This window comes from Euprymna scolopes, chromosome 35 (assembly GCF_053919585.1).
Source record: "Euprymna scolopes isolate OS-2025 chromosome 35, ASM5391958v1, whole genome shotgun sequence".
NCBI classification, from domain to species: Eukaryota; Metazoa; Mollusca; class Cephalopoda; order Sepiida; family Sepiolidae; genus Euprymna; species Euprymna scolopes.
Genome location: NC_136516.1, coordinates 33,680,087 through 33,704,246, shown reverse-complemented (window position 1 = coordinate 33,704,246; position 24,160 = coordinate 33,680,087). Strand labels below are relative to the sequence as shown.

General features: G+C 33.7%; 1 protein-coding gene across 1 annotated transcript in view; it reads right to left on the bottom strand.

The window, feature by feature from the left end:
* The window catches only part of LOC145259800 (alpha-2-macroglobulin-like protein 1), a 207,523-nt gene that overhangs the window by 145,081 nt on the left and 38,282 nt on the right, over positions 1-24,160 (bottom strand). The window contains exon 2 of the mRNA XM_080117585.1: positions 521-678. Within this exon, the coding sequence (XP_079973711.1) occupies positions 521-678 (158 nt within the window). The remainder of the gene's footprint in view (positions 1-520; positions 679-24,160) is intronic.

Below are 24,160 nucleotides of genomic sequence, written 5' to 3'. Positions count from 1 at the left end.
AAAAAAAACGTTCTTAAGCTTCAAGTTCTTTATATCTTCAAATATTTATTCATCATGTTTGGTTTGGTTGTTTTGTAGAGGAAAATTGTTGTTTTCGATTTTATAGAACATATTCAGTTTTGCAAAGGGAAAGCAAAAAAAAAAAAAAATAAAATAACATCGATATTTGGTGCATTTTAGATCAAGAAAATGGTATCTTCAGACAGCCTGATCTGGTAGCAGAGTGGTATTTACTTAAACACATAAATGATTATTTAATTCAAGACCAGAAACCATTGATTACTCAGTTCTTGAGGCAATAAGATAAGACAGAACGGTAACAATTTTTTTTTTGCCTTTCCAAAATGACTTATTTTTTTTTTTCACTTGAATTTTTTTTTTTTCAAGAGTGTATATTTTTTTTTCTGCATCGACACCAAGCAGAAAAAGATCTTAATTATAATATAAAATGTATAGATATATATATAGAATTCATTTGTGAGGAGGGGAGTAGTAGGAGACGAATCATGAATAACCTTACCTTTGACATAAAGATCTCTCTTGTTGAAATTCCACGTGTTATCTTCATTATGTATTACAAAAATAATATTCACGTCAAATCTTATATCAAAAAATGTGATGCAGAATTTTTCAGTTGTTCCTCCGTGCAATTCTGCTGGCAAACTCAGCAAGTAGGTTCTAAAAAAAAAAAATGTATACATTAGATGTAGGTGTGTAAAAAAATATTTTTAAAAACGGAATTTATCACATAAGGCTAGAATAAGGAGAATTCGGAAAATTTCACAAGAAGTTAAAGATTAGAATTAGAGCTACATGTGTTGTATTGTTAAATGTATATATAATTTTATAGCTTGCACTTTTCAAATACTTGCTAAAATCATATATTCACCTGGCAATTCTTTTGTTGTTATTCTCAAAATCAACACAGACGATTTTATCAACATATAAGTTTTATTTACAATTAAGCTTTTTACCCATCGACAAAGAGAGAAAAAAGTTGGTTGTAGGGGTTGGCATAACGACATTCCTGGAAATGTAAATATTAAGATATTACATTCTTCTTTTCTGTTTTGCGTTGCACAATTCATAACTCTTCACCTTGGAATATAAACAGTTATTTGTTTTCGTGATAATTACAATTCCGGTCATTTTATGAGATACAAGAATGTAGATCAAAATCCATCTGGAATGTGTGTGTGTTTGTGTGCACCATTGCTTTCAAATGTGTGTTGCCACGCCTCCATATCCACCACACGTTCAGAATGTTGTGTCACACACAGGAAGTTAGTAGCGTCATGTAACGCATAATCTGATAAAATCTTTCTCTTTTTTTCCTGAACTGTGGAAGAAAGTGGCCATGTTTAAGACAGCTGCTCCAACCTCTTATATGAGAAGATTTCACGGATAATGTGCATGTAAACACTCACTGTATACATACACATTTATGTATACACATATACACATGTATATATACACACATATACTGTCAAGAAAAAGTATGCAATGCATACTGCAACGAATACATAAAATCCTCAAAAGCATTGTTAAACTCCAGATGAGATGATTTTGGGCTGCAATTATTTATAATTGCTGCTATTAATCACATAACCGAACAACAACAAAAAAAAAGAGAGAACGAACTGCTGCTACATGTTATCAACACGACAAAACTCCAGCTGTTTACATGGTAAGTTGTCGTTGGAATAATCTGCTGGTATCAAAGAATTGATTCCCCATCAAGCTATTAAAAATCTTTCAAGCATTTTAAAATGTGATCAGCTGTACTGCAGTGGGTTTTTACTAATGTAGCGATATTGGACATAAGGTATAAAAATAGTGTTAAAAGAAGCAGAGAGACATCATTATCCACTGAGCAGCTATTTACGTGTCATTAAGGGACTGCCGTTTTCTGTGAATAAAAAGATTTCGAGCAATCTGGTGACGATTGAAGAAATCCCGGGGCAATGTTACTGAAGTTTCTCAAACTGTGCTTTTCTACACTTTCAAAACTTTAGTATATGAAGATTCGCAGAAAATTCTGTCTACTGAATGTTGCTAAAGTACCGATTCGTTTCTACCAGCCGATTTCTACCCAGATCCGGCATAACTAGAGCGACGAAGCTCAGGTACACTCGAAGGACACTGTAGGGTATACTTTTTCAATAAAATATTTTGTATTAGCTCCTATAGAACCTATGATCGAGCATTTTATTGTCTTTTTTTTTTTTTTTTAACTAAGATGTGATTTGGTTATTGGGATGCATTCAACTAGAATATATGCTCTGAAGTCGGAAAGATAACTTTATTGAGCTTATTATTTGAATAAATTTTGATATATACCTTAAATATATATTTTTATGTAAACTCAGAAATTATTTATCTACCTCGTATATATATATTTTTTTACCGTTTTAGTCTGACGAAATTGCTGGATCGTAAATATGATTCGGCAACCGAACCATGTGTAACAGATAAAACGGTGATAAAAAAATAAAACACATTTGCTCTGCAATAATACTGAGCACTCTTTTCAGGTTTTTACTAATTACCATTTTTGCTATATATATATATATATATATATATATATATATATATATATATATATATAGATAGATAGATAGATAGATATATCTATATATACTAGCAAAAGTACCCGTCGTTGACTGGGTTCAAAAACAACCGACAGAAAATGGACTCTGATTTATGAAAGTATGATAGGTTATGAAAAGGAAGGGTTGTAAAGAGATAGCTTCGAATTTGGGGGTATCAAAACCAAAGCAAAATATGATGAAAGTAAAAATAAAATAGATAAACCTTATAATTTATTATACCATACCTGTTCACACTGAATCATTTATCACAATATTCTGTGGATCTATATTAAAAAACCTTGTGACATATTTCCATTCTATGGAGGTTAGGCGCGAACGAACACCCCATAATTTTATTATACCATATTTATTCAAACTGAAGCATAATTATCAAAGTATACATACGCAGATAGATATGAAAAGTCTTTTTTAAAGTTTGTGCCTATTTCCATTCTATGGAGGCTAGGCGCAAACGCAGAACCCACACTTTTATTATACCATCCCTATTTAAGTTAAAACATACTTATCAAAGTATTATTATGTACATCTATATCAAAAACACTTGTAGACTTTTTTTTTTTTAATTTTTTATTTCCATACTCTGTGGACCAGGCGCATATGCAGACCTCACAATTTTAATGAATCATCATTATGCCAGATCAAACATACCCATTCCTGTGTCTCGATACATCTGCTATCATTATATGTAATCAGTTTTCTATAATAGTCAACTATATAGGAGCTTATTCGTGACCACACACACACACACACACACACGTTCAGCTTTATATATATATATAATAAATCCGTATTCCTGTTTGTTTGCATACATCATATTTGATGTCATAGCAGATGAGATTACACACACACACACACACACACACACACAGTAAGCGTCATATATGACGTTATATGCTGATAACATCATAGATAATAATGTCATATATGACGTCATAGCTAAAAGACAGTTTCCAAAGGGGAGGGGGTAAAAATAAAAGTAAAGATTATCAGACAATAGTATAATTATAATAAGTAATATTTAATTTTTTATACCTACAGACACAAGTGTTTCATGCTTTCGCAATCACCAGTGTAGGCGGTGACAATTCCTACCAGTCGGGAGATTCTAACACAGCTACTTTTCACTCCATTTGCAAAAACCCTTTACCTCCCTGCCACTAAAAGACTGCCACAGGAATGGATGGAATTAACAACTTATAAACGCCAATGCAGACAATAGACAGTCTAGAGTGCTCAAACGAGCGGAAGTTGTGAATATATATATATATATGTGTGTGTGTGTGTGTGTGTGTGTGTGTGTGTGTGTGTGTGTGTGCGCGCGTGTGTAGGCTCCATTCAGTCTTGACAGACTATTTATACTCACTGTAAGGGTGCCTGTGTGTGAATTTTTATTTATTTTTTTTTTTTGTAGCAAGAGTTATGCAAGCTCCAGCCACACCTGTCCTGAGTCGGCATTGTTTTATTCCAGCAGTAAGTAGAAATTCAGGACGAATGGAAACAATGCAGAGATAAGCAGAGAGCACATACTGTTAGTGGCCAGGCCCATCGTTGATTAACTACGGTGGACTGACGGGAACAGATTTGCCAATATGATTATTGTACACACACACACACCCACACGCATGCAAATGTAACGAGAGAATAATAAAAAATAAAAAAGATATGCAAAAAAAAATTTTTTTTTTTTTAAATTATGCTTTTTTTTTCAACAAGTGAGTCGAATGTTTATGGTGACAATATATCATGTCTAATTATATCTGGATCTAAGTGTCAGCAACGCCTAAAAGAGAGCAGAAAGTTTTACTTTTTAAAAATTATTTATGTGTTTGCACTTCAGTTTTTCAAGTAAACAATTTTATCTTATTTTCTTTTCAGTTTGGAGGGTGAAGAGAAAAAGATGGAGGAGGAGGAGGAGGAGGAGGGCAGAAAATATTTTCAAGACAAACATCAACATTCAAAGAAATTTGATTCACAATACTTCTAAGTGGAAATACTTGGCAGAAATTTACCGAGAAGTTTGTTCTGTGTACGACCAACCCTAAACTGACCGACCCTCATCTAGGGTCATAATTTCAACATGGAAGGGGTCTTGTTTATGAGGAAAACAGAAACAGCAAGGAAACGAATGGAGAAGAATTTTAAATTAATAAAATTTTAAATTTCGTTCAAATGCATTTGCGTGAAGTTTAAAAAAATATCGGCCCAGCCGTTCAGGAGCCCATAAGGAAAAAGCTCTCTCTCTCTCTCTCTCTCTCTCTCTCACACACACACACACACACACACACACACACACACACACACACACACACACACACACACACACACACACACACACACACACACACAAAATACCTTTTATATATAAGTATAAAAGATTTTGTAAACACAAAGTGACTACCTCATCCCTATCCCCACCTAGTTATTGCATCCCGTCTTAAAAAAAAACAAAAAAAAAACGTACTATCATGATCGTCTTTGAGCACTGAATTGTGAAATGGTCCCTATTTTACACAATTTATTGCTTCAAATTTCTATAAATTCATCAAAAAATATTTTGGGTTCTGATTATGATCTTAAAAAACATTCAGTGGTGAAACACCATTTGTGAGGAAATGTGAAGTTGCCTCCTTGTTATCATTGATCATAGGTCAATTTTGTTTGTAACAGCATCTGGTGTTACTAAATCAAGCTGCCTGAAGATACTAGCTTCCTGACCAAAAATGCACCAAACATTGAAAAATATTGCTCTGATAACATGTTACTGTATTTCGTATCGTGCGTGTCTATTAGACGAGATTGCTCGGTGTTGCTCGGGAACGAGGTGTGTCAATTCAATGATATTGTTTGGTGGCGTGTTGATTCGGCGATATATATATATATATATATATATATATATATATATATATATATATAAAAGCAAATATAATACGTATATAGAAATACGTTTTGAAGTCATCGCAACGCGAAAAAGAATAAACAATTTAAAATTAATCTTATTCGATATATTTTGGCGAAGAGACTATCCTTTGTCAAGAATTTTTTTTCTTTTTACGCCTTAGGATAGTAATTTTAGGCGGTTCATTAACGCTTTCAGGCAGGGACCAACCAATTGTTCCTTTAGCACGCGCCATGTGCATTTCCTGGACTAAAAAAGAAAAAACGTAAAATAACAACTAAACGGACGTGAACCGCCTAAAATTACCATCATGAGGTGTAAAAAGAAAAAAAATTCTTGACAAAGGAGAATGTCTTCGCGGAAATATATGGAATAACATTAATTTTATATTGCTTATTCTTTCTTGCGTTGCAATGGCTTCAAAACGAACTTTTATATACGTAGTATGTTTGATTTCCTATTTACCAACGCTTTCAAGCAGGAACCAACCAATTTATATATATATATATATATATATATATATATATATATATATATATATATATATATATATATAGGGTGGGCCATAAGTCACTTAACAGTTTGAAAATCAAATAACTTTTTCTTAAATGACTATATTTAATTGTTTTTTTTATTACACAGTTTATAGTGTGGAAATTTGTTTTGCCTTAATTACGAAAGATAATGTCTCTTAAGTAGCCTCCATTCTCGGCTTTGCAAAGTCGAGCTCTTTCTAAGCTATTCTTTATGACAGTTCTTAACATCGGAAGTTGTAGGGAAAGAATTTCCTGCGTATGTTTGCCTTAAGTTCTTGGATGCTTCGAGGCTTATTTGCATACACTTTGTCTTGAAGCTATCCCCAAAGCCAAAAGTCTAGTTCTGTCAAATTAGATGAACGTGGAGGCCATTCAAAATCGAAATTTCAAGAGATTTTTCAATCCTGAAACATCACAGTTAACAACTGCATTGTTGCTCTAGCTGTATGTGCAGTTGCTTCATTTTGTTTGCCACGAATACCCTGGCATGTTTACTAACTGAGGTTGAACAAATTCAATAGCATATCTTTTAAGTGGATATTGAATATTGAAATGGCGCATATAAGATCTTTGCATTGCAACAATTGACTGTCCATTTTCAAAGTTAAATACAATTATCCTCATTCGTTCATCTGTTGTAAACTTATCCATACAAAAGATTTCCAAAGATTCTATTTTATAATTCTGAAAAGAGAAATTAAAATATAATAATAGAAAAAGTTATTGAATTTTTTTTAAATATAAAGTGACTTATGGGCCACCCCGTATATATATATATATATATATATATATATACTAGCAAAAGTACCCGTTATTGGCTGGGTTCAAAAACAGCCTACAGAAAATGGACTCTGATTTATGAAAGTATGATAGGTTATGAAAAGGAAGGGTTGTAATGAGATAGCTTCGAATTTGGGGGGTATCAAAACCAAAGCAAAATATGATGAAAGTCGAAATAAAATAGATAAACCCCATAATTTATTATACCATACCTGTTCACACTGAAACACTTATCACAATATTCTGTGGATCTATATTAAAAAACCTTCTTAAACTTTGACATATTTCCATTCTATGGAGGTCAGGCGCGAACGAACACCCCATAATTTTATCATACCATATTTCTTCAAACTGAAACATAATTATCAAAGTATACTTACGCAGATAGATATAAAAAGTCTTTATTAAAGTTTGTGCCTATTTCCATTCTATGGAGGCTAGGTGCGAATGCAGACGCCACAATTTTATTATACTATCCCTATTTAAGTTAAAACATACTTATCAAAGTATTATTATGTACATCCATATAAAAAAAAAAAACAATTGTAAACGTTTTTTTTTTTTTAATTTTGAAATTTTTTATTTCCATACTCTGTGGATCAGGCGCGAACGCAGACCACACAATTTTAATGAACCAGTGTTCTGCCAGATCAAACATACCCATTCCTGTGTCTCGATACATTTTCTATCATTATATGTGATCAGTTTTCTATAATAGTCAACCATATAGGAGCCTATTCGTGACCAGACACACACACATACATACACAGACATTCAGCTTTATATTATAGATATATATATATAGCCTTGGAAGTTTTTTAACCTTTAAAACTATGCAAAAATAAATAAATTTTATTTTTTATCATTCGTTGGAAAACTATTTAGTCAGTAAGTCATTTAATAATCTGCAATCACTGCATCAACTTGCTCTCTCGAATTCATTATGGTAATTTAAGGGATCATCAGTTGTTTACCATGAAACGCTGTTTCAGGGATTTAAAAACAAAACAGTATATTAAATCATGGCTCCCCAGTAGTAGTGATCAAACACCACCTTCTTTAATCTTAAGAAGAAGACATGTTACAAATATTAGATATAGTTTCCTATTCTTAATTAATTTGGCTAACCTATTCATGTTATAAAAATGAATTCCTTACTGGTGAGATTCATCTGTCTCCAAAACTCTCTCTCTCTCTCTCTATATATATATATATATATATATATAAAGCTTGATTGCCATATATATTTTCAAAGCTTACTACCTAGCTCTACTCATGAATTGAGCACTGTTGACTTAAATACTGAAAATAGATTCATAAAATTTTATGTAGATACATGAAATAATGATGATAATAATAATAATAATAATAATATTAATAATAATAATATTAATAGTAATAATATCTCTATTATATAAAAGGAAATTTGTGTGTGTGTCAGTTTGTTTCTTATGGACTTGAAAACGGCTGGGCAGATTTTTTGGAAATTTCACACAAACGTACTTCATATGCCTGTTCTTAGATAGGTTCTGTATGGGAATGTCTTTAATAAGTATTGATAATCGAAAAATCCGACGAAAGATAGACAGGCGATTTTGACTAAAATTAACGCCTTAGACAGCCTAACATCACAAGTGTATTTGAGAAGTTTTATTACCACACAAGCAGAAAGGCCCGGCATGTAAAAATCAACAGTAGGTTCTTTGATATGAGGAACGCGTTTGAAATAAATGCTTCGGTTTAGAGCACAATTAAACCATGATAATTGACTATTGCATTTTTAACTTTAATGCAAGCCATTATATATAAAAATAATTTAATAAAAGCAACAATAGGTTTCTTACGGTGCAATGCAGAGTACAATTATAGTGAACTTAGTCATTGCGAGAGGCACGTGAAGCTTCCTTTCAGTGCAACGCGGTGGGTCTCCAACTATAACAGGCAATTAATCGATTTCACCAATTTCGATGACAATAAAATATGAGAGAGTGAAATATTCATTGATCATTATTCTATCCCAGGCGACGCCTGGTCATCCGCTAGTATGAAAGTAATTAAATAAAACGTGCATATATCATGAAATGAGTTGAATTCCGGAAAGTAAACCGACTCTACCCCTTAAAGGGGAGCAAACTCTCTTCCCGTCTCTCGGGTGCACATGTATGAAACCCGAATTTACTAAATTTCCAGCCCAGCAAGAATCAAGCTGTGAGACATATTGGTATTTGGTAGCTCTTGTAGAATGACATTGTTGCAGACTTATAACTACGTATGTGTGTGTGGGTGGGGCGGTTAGATACCCCCACCCACCCCACGCACACATTACATGTTAACAGGAATTGTCTTTGTCCTCTTCCAAGGGTGTGTGTGCGAGGGGGGAAGGGTGTACTCCTAATCTATTACGCAACATCTTCCCACATGCTTGTACAGGAAATCCTCGGGGGGGGGGGGGCTAATGTCAGATTAACCATCATAAACAGATTTATTTTTCATTAGAAATTAGAGGGATCACCTGGCATTGCCCGGTAATGAATGAGGATGCCTGGTCTATTCATACTACCGTATATTACCATTTTTATAACGTTCGTAATTTCTAAATTTTCCTTTGCTTCTTTAAATGCATTGTTTATTTTTTCCCGTCATTCTTGTAACATCTTTTCTTTATCCTACTTTAGTCATTTTCTTCTTTATTTATGTTATTTATTTATATTATCCTTTTACTCCCTCTTCTCTTACATTATTACTATAGGATAGAACAATAAAAATGTCGCCCTAAAGAAAACAACACTAAACCTTTATTTTTAAACTTTTATTGGAAAAATCAATTCAGGTAACTTGATTATGTATTCAATGTAGCCGTCTTCAGCCTCAATCACTTCCTCTATACAGGTTCAGAACTAGGAGCATGCCTTTTCAACAAGCTCTGGCAGGAGCTTGGCGAATATTTTGCAGATGGTGGCGATTGGGCTTGCTTTGGTGTTGTGGGAGGTCATGTTGGTGATGTTCTTGACGTATAACCAGTGAAAGAAGGGTAAAAAGTCGTGGCACTCCTTCTGAAGCCAAGCCTGGGTCTTTTTGGACTTGTGGACCAATGCCAAGTCCTGCTGCCACACCCAGGGTCTGCCAGTGGTCACCTGATTGCACCAGGGAATCATCAAACATTTCAGCACATCCAGGTACACTTTGGTGTTGACTTTCAAGCTGACTTCGAAAATGGCATGATGTGGCCCTCACTTGAAATCACACCAAAGACAATAATTGTGGCCAGAAAATTTGTTTTCATCACCTTGGGCATGTTCCTGTTATTCATGACAATCCAGCGATGCATTTCGAGGGCCTTGGCAATGGTTCTGTTGTTATAGCTTGGATCGATAGAGAGCATGAGTTGTATAGAGGCACATCTCCGATCTCGCTCGTTGAACATTGTGTCTCTTCAGACATGATAGAAGGCTCCTATGGATTTGTACACAACTGGCTAACTAGTAGATGGTCTACAACAAAATAAAAAGAAAACCGGCTTTCATTCAGACGGAAATGGAATCATGTTTTTTTCTGAGGCGACAATTTTATCGTTCCATCCTGAATAACATTTGTAACTTCCAAGTTTTCCTTTGCTTCTTTCTACATTATTTATTTTTCGTCATTCTTATTATCCCCCTTTTTTATACTACTACTATAGTCTTTTTCTTCTTTATTTATGTTATTTATTTATATCATCCTCTTACTTCCCTTCTCTTACATTGCTACTACTATTACTACTATAGTTTTTCCATTTCCTTTATGTCATTTATTTATGGTATCTTTTTACTCTCCTCATCAGTTTCTGCTATGACTACTACCTCTATACTCCTTCTCTCACTATTTTTCGTCTCATTTGCCCATAATCGCACCATCTTAAACATTCAACCTGCAAACAAACAAGCAAAATTATCATAGCGAAACACCTTCAAACTTTCCTTAAGTAGAAGACAGCAAATACTCAAATTCTTAAAAAAACAAAACAAAACATTTCTTAGCCCATTGACTTAGAATGAGTGCTTTATGTCAAACTGCAGGGCATAATCACGTTGACATACCGGTTTCCATTTGATCATGAAGTTAAGCAACGTTAAGCACGGTCAGTAATAAAATGGGTGACCATTTGGGAATTCCAGGTGCTGTATATGCTCTCCGCTTATCTTGGCATTGTTTCCAGTTGTCTTGTATTTCTCCTTGCCACTGGACACAAGCAGTGCCGATTCAGGAGAGGTGTGGTTGGGGATTGTGCAACCCTTGTCTCACAATTTCAGGTGCAGCTGCCCCTACAGGGGGTATCCTTTGTCTTTCGAGACTGAACGAGGCATCACGTACCAAATTTCTAGAGTAAATATGGTATCGTGGTGACTAATCCCTATTAATCCCTAACTGTGCATTGAATGGATTATTTCCATACACCTAATCATAAAGATCCATACAAAATTTCAGTTAGATCAACTTAGTAGTTTCTAAAAAAAAAAAAAAAAAAAAAATGAAACAGACAAACTAAGAGAAATATAATAAAGATTAGACATTTTTAGCCCGTTAAAAACGGGCAAAAGTTATAAACCGTTGACTTAAAATGAGTGCTTTATGTCAAATTGATTCCACAAATTTTTTTTATTGTGTTTGATTTGTAAACAACTGCCATATTCTTCGTTTTCCGAAATCCTAAACTAAATTCTCCACTGGAATCTGTATCATTTTATTTCATACGAGAACATGTAGTCGGCGATAAACGTAACGCTAAATTCCTTTAAAAAAAAAAAAAAAAATTATCTGTGCCTAAATCTAAACGTAGATTCCATGAACAAAGCTTCTTTCTTAGAACTGCACACCTGCGGAACTCTCTTCTGTTTGCCTGCTGACTTCAATATGGCCGTCTTCAAGTCCAATGTAAACAAGTTTTTGATGAGCCGTTCCCCTTAAGTAATCCGATTGACCAAATTTATACTTCTAACGATTACTATGATATTGTCCCATTGACTATTGTATACTCTTAAACCCTTATGCTTGAGTGGCCTCTGGGCCTTGATAAGTGGTGATTCCTTTGTTAAAAAAAAAAAAAGAAATTGAGACGTGGTTATGCGAGTATTATGTGTTTTTTTTTTTTTTTTCTAAATAGTTCACTTTTTATCTAATTACTGGCATGAGTGCCCGGCGTTGCCCAGGTGTTTGGAGGTGTATGCTGAGCAAAAAAAAAGGTCAATTTTTTAAACTTTGACCCCTATTATGACCCCATAACATTTGTTTTGGGCTCAAATAAAGTTATTAAGTTAGATCCATGTTCAAGGAACCTATATATAAAATTTCAAGTGTTTAGACCCAAAATTGTCGAAGGAGTTTGGTAGAGTTCTCAAAGGTCAAATCGTTGAACTTTGACCCCTTAATCGACAAATTTCTGGCCGAAAACCGATCAAATCGATTTTCCCAAATCTCAGTACCCTGTATATCAAATTTCGAGTCTGTAGACTTAAAATTGACAGAGGTAATGCGTAGGTAAATGTACACACACAGACACACACAGACACTTTCACAGATATATAGTACATAAATATATATGGAAACAATATTGTGTGTCCTGTAAACTTTTTACGCAAATATTATGCAAGTATAAATCATGTCGAATATCTGTATGAATATAATTACACGTAATAGTTAACTAAAAATTATCATCCCATAAGAAAACCGAAAAAACTAATAGGGAATTAATTAAAATGAATGTTTAAAAGAATATGCAAATTAGCTAGATCTTTTTCAGATAAATTCAATTCCATTACCTATATATAACAAAATTGTATTTTCTTTTTAAATAACTAGAAAAGAGGGGTTTTTAATATGAATATCAATACACACAAAAGAAACACGAATTATATAATATATATAAATTCGTGTTTCTTTTGTGTGTATTGATATTCATATTAAAAACCCCCGTTATATATATAGATAGATATAGAAGGAGATAGATATATTAATATGAACACGGCATTCGCGAAAGACAATGACAGGGCTCACACTAATATATTGTAACTAATTGAAAACGCATGTTATTGGAAGTATAGAGGTGATGGTGGGGTGCCCAAGTGGACCGTGAAAAGGGTGAAAAATAGTGGAAATTTATCTTTAGAAAATGAATGAAAATGGGGTCGGTTTAAGTTTTGTTTCTTCCTAATCTTCAAAAATGTCATGCCATCTAACAATGGAGGTTTAACTTTTCAACCAAAAATGTATAATGACTTAAATTGGGCTTTAAATAACAGGACAGTGAAGATTTTGAATGTTATCAGAAAACGATACTAGCAATGGTTTTCTATTTGTCTTTAACAGTCCCATTTTTTATCCATCTATGTATCTATTTATTACCACTAGCGCGACCTGTGGAAATTCCACAGCGGACTCTTACCATTTTTTTTTTCTTAGCTCAACACACATCTCCAAACACCCGGGCAACGCCAAGCACCCAGGCTCGTAACAATTAAATGACAATCACTCGGAAGAAAAAAGATGTAAGCGTGTCACACAAAATAACATACACGCTATCGTATTAATATATGGATACTAACTATAATTAATCAATGTTTTTTTTACCCACACATATCTTTTTCGCATATTTTATTAACACAAAATATAGTTTAGTATTGAGACAGTGTAGTGACGGTGAGAGTGCTTGCCATATTGGAGCTCACCAAATAGAAGCTTCTTAGGTAGTCTGCAGTCTGTAGTTAAAGGGTGTACTGCCCAAAACAAGCCACTTCCTCCTAAAAAATTGTCCTGCACTCGCCAGTGTAGCTTAGAAATCTATGTGAATTTTATATTTTAAACAGACGAAAATGTAGATCAACACATAAGAAAATCTGAAAAGTGAATCTTTTCATTGAAATATGTTTATATACAGAAGTAATTAATGGTGAAAAAAAATTTTTTATATGTAAATATAGAATAAATAAATAAAATAAACGTCGTAGATTGTTTTTCATTTTTATAAATACTCAAATGAATGCTTTTTTTTTAGCATACATATTTATTAAAGAGTGGTGGTTGTGGTGGTGGGGGGCCCAGACCTTTGCCTGGCCATAAGATATGCTTAAATATATTTTAATTGATGCAGATTTTCGTATTTATCATTACAGAGTCAATTCTTTATTGACTATTGTACCTAATACAGGGTGACCCCCCTCCAAAAATAAAACAGAGGACATTCAATTGTTTTTCTGTATTCATCCTTAGATACGCCATTGCATTGACAGAGTTATTGCGTAGGGAAATGTACACACACTTTAATATAATATATGGATACAATATAATCGAAACCGAAACCAAAAAGGTCCATGTTGTCTATCAAAGGTGCCCCTGTTAATATTGACGGTGGTTTCAACGGAGAAAAAAAAAAGGCCAAAGACCCTAGTGTTTTGATGTGATGTTTTGAATATAATAAACTAGTTATGACCAAAGTTTCATTTCATTTGGACAAAACACTAAGAAACGGGGCCTAATTATAGTTGGGGCCCGTTTTTTTTGGGGGGGGGCGTCACCCTGTATATAGTACTGATTTCAACTGTTCAAAGAAACAAAACAAAAAAAAAATGAAGGAATGACTTGAGTGCTATTGTGTAGCAGGAGGCTCATATTATGGACATATAACGGGAACTCATAATACACGAATAACGATAGTGACGATGAGGGAGAGACATTTATAACCGTTCTTATTAACACACTCCTATAGTGCTACTCATCTTCTAGTGGCCAACCATTTCCATCTCATTAACTAGTATCCTCAAATGACTATTGGCCTTGATAAGTGGTGATCCAAATAGTAAAAAAAAAAAGAAATTGCTCATCCTGTAACATAGCATGCATGTTCTACTGTAAACGTATTTGTTGCTGAATTAGAAGTTCACACGTGTCAATTGATGCCAGGATGCTCGCCCCCCCCCCCTAAAGTACGGCTATATGGGGGCGGGGGGGGGGGACATTATTTTCTGTCACTTCATCAAGGGGAGGTCCACTTAAATTTTAGAAGAATCCGGTGCCTAATTCTAAAATTTCACTTTGAAGGACTCTCGTTATTTAAGGTCAAAAGACAAAGTCAGGAATAACAATGGCAATGCCACCGGATATGACAGCAATCAGAGAGAGAAAGAGAAAGAAGGAAGGAGAAAGAGAAAGAAGGAGAAAGAGAAAGGAGAAAGAGAAAGAAGGAGAAAGAGAAAATGAAAGAGATAGATATAAAGAGAGAGAGAGAGAGATAAAGAAGGAAACGGAGGGGTGGGGGAGAAAACATCTCCCTCCTCTACGTTTGCCCTCATACCCTTTGGCCAAATTTGACATTCCAGAAAGAAAACTAAAACCCCCCCAAAATAGTCAGTAGTTGACAATATTTGTCCGATAACACATTTTTATTTACACAATACTACTACTACTACTACTACTACTAATAATAATAATCATTGGATAGAGAGCATGAATTAATATTAATCAGTTGATGGTGATGATTGTTATTGTTGTTGAGCATCATACATTCATTTTGTATGAAGCAGATGATTATTGTTGGCATTCGTTTCTCCGATATCTTTCTAGTTAGAATTCTTTCTAGAAAGAAATCTGTTACTTATGAGATAATTGTCAACATCTATAAGTGTAAGTGTTCCTGTGGAACAACATGGATTCGAACTTGGCACACCCAGGTTGCCAATCCGTGCCGTCACCTCCCTGATCATGATGGTGACGATTATAAACATGTATAGGCTCCAAAACTGTTCCGGTTAAACTATTTTCATGTTTTCACATAAAAAAGACATTTGAAGAAGACTTATTTGTACTATTTGGATTCTTTGGACTACTGTTCTCATCTTGAGTGTTATTTTCACAACGTTTAATTATAAATAATAGAGACTATATATATGGATATCGTGGATGCCTTGAGTAAGGCAAAGGTTCAGAGAGCAAACACCAACAAAGTTCTGTTGGCTTAAGGACAGTCCACGGCAATGCCATGTGAATATAAAAAAGAGTAGCATTTGTTTTACAATAGACAACAGAACGAAAAAGTGGTATATATATATATATATATATATATATATATATATATATATATATATAATTATAAAATTCAAATGACCTTGTAACGGGTGTTGTAACCACACATCCAGTTTATGACTTCCGGTTGCGCATGTGTACATAAACATAAACCCATAACAGTGTAAACAAATAAACACAAATCGCTACTTTTGCAGAATTTGATATGCGCCCTGAAATATTAACGTTATTATTTATTTAAATAAACCTGAAAATATGTTTTCTTTATTTGAGTTACAAATAAATAATCAACGCGACAATAAAAGTTATTGTTTTACTGTGTACGTTTTCAGCGTCCCAATTCTTTTTTTTTTTTTCACGTTTGAATTATCCAAATAAACAATTGTTAATACTTTCTGCTTTTTTTACATCGTTCATTTTCGCATTGTCTTAATTAGTTTTATTGAACTTATTAACATATGAATCAAATATTTGACCCAATGGGTCATGAATGTTTGTTTAAAATAAATGAAAATAAGTTACATTTTATTTTCATTTTCTATTTAAAAAGCCATTCTTAACATGGGAAGAGTGTTTTCAACTATTCTGTACTTTCAACTAACAATTTCATTTAAAAAAAGCTATATCAAAATTTGAATTTAACTTTAAATATTGTGGTATCTATTCAGTGCACATATACCTATAATTCAATGGCTGTAAGTTCTTTTTTTTTTTTTTTTTTCAAAAATAGACAATTCTAAACAGAACGACACATAGAAATCTATCTATATTCTTTTTTCATTTTAATATACTTTCATAGAAATGTTTAGAAATATTTTCTTTATGTCACAAGTATCACGCCCATACATTAATTCCATAGCTAATATAACATACGGGTCACAGGTAGTCTAGTATATATATATATATATATATATTGACGATTGAAACATTGAATCTAAGTTACTATTTTATTTGATTAATTAATTATTTAATTATTAATTTTATAAATAACTATAAGAATACCCGTCTCAGGACAGATAAAATTAATTTCCGGACAGAACAGTTTTGCACCACTTTTATGTTACCTTATCAATATTAAAATTATTTATCTATTATATAAAAAAAAAGGTAGCTGTCTGTGTGTATGTGTGTTTGTATGTTCAACTAAAAGTAAAAAAAAAAATACAAAAACACCCACAAGGATGGTATATTCTTGATTGACGTTGCTCTGGATAATTAATATTCAAAATTTAGAAATTATTATTAATTATTAAGGTGGGAGGGGGAGTCTCCTGGGCCAGGTTTTGTCGGGGTGAAAAGACCAGTTTTGCAGCCATTTCCAATGCTATCTATTATATGGAGGAGGAGGTGAATGACTTCCAGAAATAATTACTATTATTTTCAATGCATTCAAATTTGAGAGGAATGGGCTGGGCAGAAGTTAAAACGATGTGGAGGAGAGGGATGTGGACAAACAGGGAAGAAAAAAAGCGAAAATGTGTGTATGTATGTTCGCTTTTTGTGTATGCCTGTAAAAAGCTTATTTCCGAGAAGCGGTCGGTCGTCCGGCTCACAACTTAAAACTTTTTATATCACATATAAATCATAATATCTATGAGTTAACAACGGAGGTCGCCTGTCTATTTAATTTGCTCGACTTCGAAAAGATAAATATTCAACGTTTTTCGCTCGCTGCATGTGGATTAGGCTTTTTCGTATAATAAAAGCGACACTAATTCTGGCGCTATTTTTCCGGTGGTGATCGCCGGAAATGTCCGAAAGCAATCAGCTTTGATCAATGTGGAAATATTTTCCTTATATCAGACAATTGCTATTCAATTTGGACAATCCACTTTTTATGGGAGCTGGTTCCCCCCCCCCAACATCTTGGGAAAATAAAAATAAAAAAAAGCGTTCCAGCAGTAAATAAAATACCACCCCGCAGTCAAAGTTGACCTCATTAAAACGGGCACCTGCCAATTCTAAATAGTTAAATAAATTCAAACGTGTTTCCATTAGTATTTCGCCGTGGCCCAATGGTTAACGTCGCATGTTTTTTTCACACTTTAATTTCCAATTTTGCCTCAAGGGTTCGGGTTCGATCCTCATACTTACCTACCAAAACTTTATTTTTATTTTAACCCCCCCCCCCCGGAGTTTTGATTTACCCAAAACCACACACACCTCCAAACACCCGGGCAACGCCGGGTACCCCCCGCTAGTTTCAATATAAAGGTCTAACACATACATTTTAAACTTCTTGATTTTTTATGGGCCCGAATAATGTTGGTTAGCTGTGCTAGTTTATAATAAAAGTAGAATACCTGTTCCAGAATGAGAAAAATTAATTTCATGAACAGAACAGTTTTGCACTATTTTTATGTCCTCTTACAAGGATTAGAACAAAGATATAATGATACTAAATTAAAGTTTTGTTGAATATATACAAAACAAAACATCCACAAAGCAATATCTAACTACAATTCTAGTTGAGATTCATAAGGGGCTAATTAGATAGCATTTGGGACACTTATAGATACTACTGTCTAAAGTTAGTTTACCACCACAACAGTTAGTAACTACAGCTACAGTTAGTACACTACAAGCCGATGCTGAACCCCATGCTGAGTTTTACAGCAGTGATGTCACCAGTGTGCTCTGGTTGTGCTTTGACATCACTCTTAAGGTTATCACAAACCAAAAGCTTTAATATTAAACTGCATTAGTGTAACAAATAATTAGCAGTGAACTTTTTCACCACAGACTCTGCACAGAGCATAGAAACAGGCAAGGTTATAATTGAAAACATCACTACATCTATGAGCCACCATTTTGAAAAATGGTGGCCATATTGAAATTTTCAAAGCATAATTGGCTTAATTATATGAGAATACATTCATTTCATTTTTGGACCATAAAGAAATTGTGTTAATCGGAATTCCTCTTCAAAAATTGAAATTTGTCAGGTTTGCTTCTGCAGCCATCTTGAAAACTGGCAGCCATCTTGAATTTTCTGATGGCTAACGTTCTTTTCTTAAAATGTATGTTCTGAACGTCATTTGTGCCAATTGTAGCGCTTGTATCATTAAGTGAAAGCTTCTTATGGAATATTAAGATAATCTGCTCCACTAAGAATCATTCCAAGGTTGGCAAAAATACCCGGGAGACGAATTGAAGACGTGATTATACCCCATCAAAGCAGACACTGAACCTAGCTGCAGTTCACAGGTCTACAGTATTCACCTCTGGTCCCAAGACAGGTCGCCTATCATTATCTTAGCCATTGTGGACTGTCATATGTGGCCTGCGTTTATCTGTGATGCTGTGTGTTCTATAAGAGGTGCCGGCACTACTCATCCTAGGTGAAAGTCAAGTAAATTATAACTATGTCTAGAATCCTTATTCCAATATTGATCAAAATTTGCTAAATGATTTCGATTCTAGAAAATTCATAAAATTTTAAAGCTTAAGCTTAAGGGGTGTTCAGAAGAAATTGAAATTCAGGGAATCTTGCTTAATTTGTGTCTAATGACTATGGATCAAATGTAGCATGGAATATATATATATATATATATATATTTATTTGGGAGGGGTCACTCTAAGATATTAGTTATGTGTTAGGTAGATAGTGAGTCAATATGATTACTTATGGTGGAACTTGAGTAGGGCTAGATTATTTAAGAGGATGGCTCAGCAGGAACTTCTTCGCATTAGATTTGAAAATGACAATGTTATAGTAAGCCGGGAAGCAGCCACACGGTATTGTGTTCCACAGATGGACAGTTCTAGGAAAGTAGCTCTGTTCCTAAAATTTTTGTTTAGCTATAGACACAGATTGAGAGTGATGGAAGACATTGATAGCTGTTGTGGCTAGATGAGTTGTTCCGATATTATACCCCTTAAAAAAACCCTTAAAACCCCCTTAAAATTCACGGAAAAAACTGAAATTTGGAGAATATTTATTAATTGATGTCTAATATTTATTGTTAAAATTTAAAAACACTCGGAAGTATCTAAATTTAATGAGTTTAGGAGTGAATCCCATATATATATATATATATATATATATATATATATATATATATATAAAAACCCACAGAAACAGAAAACAAACAAAAAAAACAATATTTTTCTGTAGATACGTCTACACATCTCTATAAAAAGTGCCGCTCGTCCGTAGGTTCGTCACACTCAACACGTAGATTTGATGGACACACCTTACGAATATCCGTTTTTGTTTATTTTCCCAGAAAAAGTTCCAGTACCAAAATTTCTCTGCAAGGAAAGCGAAATTGAAACGAAGTCGGTCAAATGTAATTCTATCTACAAGTTTTTAACAGTACCGAATAAACAACACAATGTTGACGTTGTTGTTGTTGTTACATAAGGCGGTATAACTCAGTGGTTATAACACTGGGTGATCCATATGCAAGGATGAGTTAACAAAGTACTGGAAGCCATGCTCAACCTGCAGACGTCCAAGCAGTTCAAGGTTTTCATGGATGCATTATGGTCGTCAACGTTTAGATGACTACACCTGTACATACCACCCTCATATCTTTCATGACTCGCTTTTACAGGGCCTTAGCTCTGCGCTAATCTACTGAATTGAAAACCTGACCCCCACCCCACATTTTATCTAGTAGAAGTTTAATTAAAATATCTCCCTTAGTGGCGGCTGAATCGTGCAGTGATTCCTACGAACGATAAAAATCAAATGGCTCTAATAGCTTACGTTGTTTCTTTTTTTTTTTTTTTTTCAGCTTCGTTAGAATTCACTTTCATCCTCACTCCCCAAAGGAAGGAAGTTTTCACAGAAACGCGTGTACTCCAAATATTTTCAATAAATTATTCCAAACTCCAAAAAGTAACACTTAGATGTGAAAGTAGTAAACCAGTGTGAACTTACAAAACCTTATAAGAACGGGTAAAAAAAAATCAGTGTTCTCTAGAATTTACCAGCCGCACTGTGATTAAGATTTCAGAACGCCTAACACGGAGGAGGCAAAAAGGACACAATAACTCGCATATCCAACCTTTGTCAACTCGCACACATCTACACACGTACTAACAAGAAAAGGTAAACCAACACACATACACAATGCCACGCTACCAAATACTCATATATGTATATTACTGACATACACATATTATTCTCTCTGAACATTTTGATTTGTGACTACTATTCACTTAACTTTCTTTACCCAAACACGTGTTTTCACTATGAACATATCCATGATTGAAAATAACTTATATTCTTATATCTTATATAAAAATGTTTTGTTCGAAAATTTCGTTTCCTCAATTCTTCATTTACAAAACTGTTTACGCTTTAGGTAGCACTGTAACGTTGTCCGGGACCCAACATGCTGTAGCCGCAGTCGCAAAGTAGACAAAGAATAGGAAAGAACTTCAACTCGCCTTTTCTCGTTGTAACAACATTTATTTTCTCATTCTCCTGCCATGCATGACTTCTCATTACGTCTTTCATGTGATTGTCTTCTTAAACGTGTTCTCTCCTTTTTATAGTCTTTTTCCTTACTGTGACGTCATTTCGCTCACGGCTTGGTATTTGCATATAACCATCGACGCTATGTGAGAACATGTGGCCCTTCTATTCTCTTAATGTTTCGTTTATATCCATGTTTCTATTAGTGTTGGAACGATTGATCGGAATTGGGAATCGGTAGAATCGGAAGATTTGGGGGTATCGGAATCGGTATCAGAAAAATTGATACCTATTTTCCGATGCCAAAACATTGTCTTTTTTTATTTGATTTTGTTTAAAACAAAATCTTTCATTGCTGGTAATAATGATAAAATATTTATTGATTTTAAAATACCAGTAAAGCTAAAATCGATAGATCATCCTTCACAAGTGTATTTTTATGTTTAGGAAAATATCTGCATATTTAACGGTTGTTTTTATGGAAATCGGGTAAAATAACAATTCTATAGTTATATATTTAGAGATTTATAAAGAATCGGAATTGAAATCGGGAATTTAGCACGGAATCGGTAATTGTATTGAAATTGGGAAAAATATTGGAATCATCCCATCACTAGTTTCTATGCTTACACGCCTGTATATATCTTTCATTTCCTTCCTTTGTCAAAAGTTAACTTTTATAACCAAATTCGGGTTTGTATTACTATACACATAGATTCGAAAAAGTTGTCAAAAAACAAATATATGACAAATAAATGTTATCAAAGGCAAGATAAGTTACTTTTCTACCTAACTGGATATATTTTTGGTGTTTTTATTCAGTGTAACATGTTTATTCAGCTCGAAAAACATGCAGTGTTTACCGATGTATTGGAAAATTCAAAATGGTGGCCGACTCTCTCTCGGAGAGGGTAAGTTTGGGAAAAGGTATTATAAATAATAAACTAGACAAAATACTGTTAGAAATTCGCTCAATATATGTTACCGTGACATAAGTTGACATATATTCGGTTGTTTTTTAATAGTATTTTGTATAGTTTATTATTTATAACATCTTTTCCCAAACTTACCGTGTTAAAGAGACATTCGGGCGCCATTTTGAATTTGCCAATACATCGGTAAGCACTGTATGTTTTTCGAGCTGAATAAATATGTTACATTGAATAAAAACACAAAAAATATATCCAGTTAGGTAGAAAAGTAACTTATCTTGCCTTTGATAACATTTATTTGTTATATATTTGTTTTTTGACAACTTTTTCGAATCTATGCGTACAGTAATACAAACCCCCAAATTCATATTAAATATCTGTGCAATTCTTGGCAATATCTAAAGATGTTATCGTCATTCCAAGATGGCCTCTACAAAAACAGAAACTACGCCACAACCCAATCAGCCAAATTTCAGTTCAGAATTCTTTGCAAAGAAAAAAAATGTAACTGAAAAACAAAAAAAAAAAAACAAAAAAAAAACGGGCGTATTTAAAAAAAATGTTTTGAAAAATAATATTTATTTAAAGAACAAGAAAAACATTTCATAATACAGTATAACTCCTATAATTTGAACATCCGCTTCGTTTAAATTAGAGGATTCTGTTCAAGTTCCGTGATAAAAAAATGTGCTGCAGTTAACTTTAATTTTCTAAGAATTAAGAAATAAATGAAATTCATTGCTATATGATACTTCAAGTATATATTAAGTTGAGTTTACGATATATTGCAAGTAAGAATTGTTAAATATTATTACCAGGAACAAAAACATTGAAAATAAATTAAATCTACTCTTACTTGTAAGGTATTTATTACCTAAGTTATCATCTACAGAAATCATACATTTATGGAAAATACAGTTTTTTTAGTTATTCATTGAATGAGTCTCATTGCAGTTTCTATTTTCATTGATTGAGCTTTCGGGCGCTGCCATTGTATTCCGTAAACGATCACGAAAATCTACAATTTCTTGGTTCTGTAGCTTCTTTATTATTATATCTCTTCGGAATGAGATTGCTTGCAAAACATAGTTGTCAGTAAAGTAAGAACTTTTTTCTAGAAATTTTATAACCGTCTCCATAGACTTTTCTGCACCATCTCATGATATTGCTTCATCAGAGTGTTCTTGATTATTTACATTAGGGTCAAGAGAATGGGAGCTGTCGCTATTTTCATCACCATTACTGCCTTCAGGATATTGATCCGTAGTTTCCTCATCTTGTTGCACCCACATTTCAACATCATTTGCATTAAATGATTTAAGAATAGCGTTGTTGGTCGGTAACCGTTTGGTTTCAAGAATTTTTTCTAGACCAGATGTATTCTGATTCCTTCAGTTCAGAAGCCTTTGGTGCTGGGCATAATTTACCCCATGCTTTTGTTAATGTGCTTGTTCGAACTTGATTCCATGGACTTACGAGAGAAAATATGGCATCTTTATTAGTAAAATGACGCTGAAAATCGCTTATACTCACGGTACTATTTATCATATTCATCATGAAATCATTTCTGTAGAAACATTTTAAGTTCCAAATAATCCCTTGATCCATAGGTTGGATGAGAGAAGTCACATAAGGTGGTAAGTAGCACACAAAAATATTCCCGCAAGATGACACTAGTTCTGACACAGGAGGATGTGCTCTACAATTGTCCAACAAAAGCAAGCACTTTGAATCAGGTTTACCTAATTCAAGAAAACGCCTCTGGACAACTGGCACAAATTCTTGCAAAAACCATTTTTTTAAACAACTGTTGATTCGATTCATCCATCCATTTCGTGAAGAATAATAGGATACTGGCAAAGGCGAAACTCCTTTCAATGCTTGGACACTTTGATTTGCCGATGACAAGAAACTTAAGTTTATGA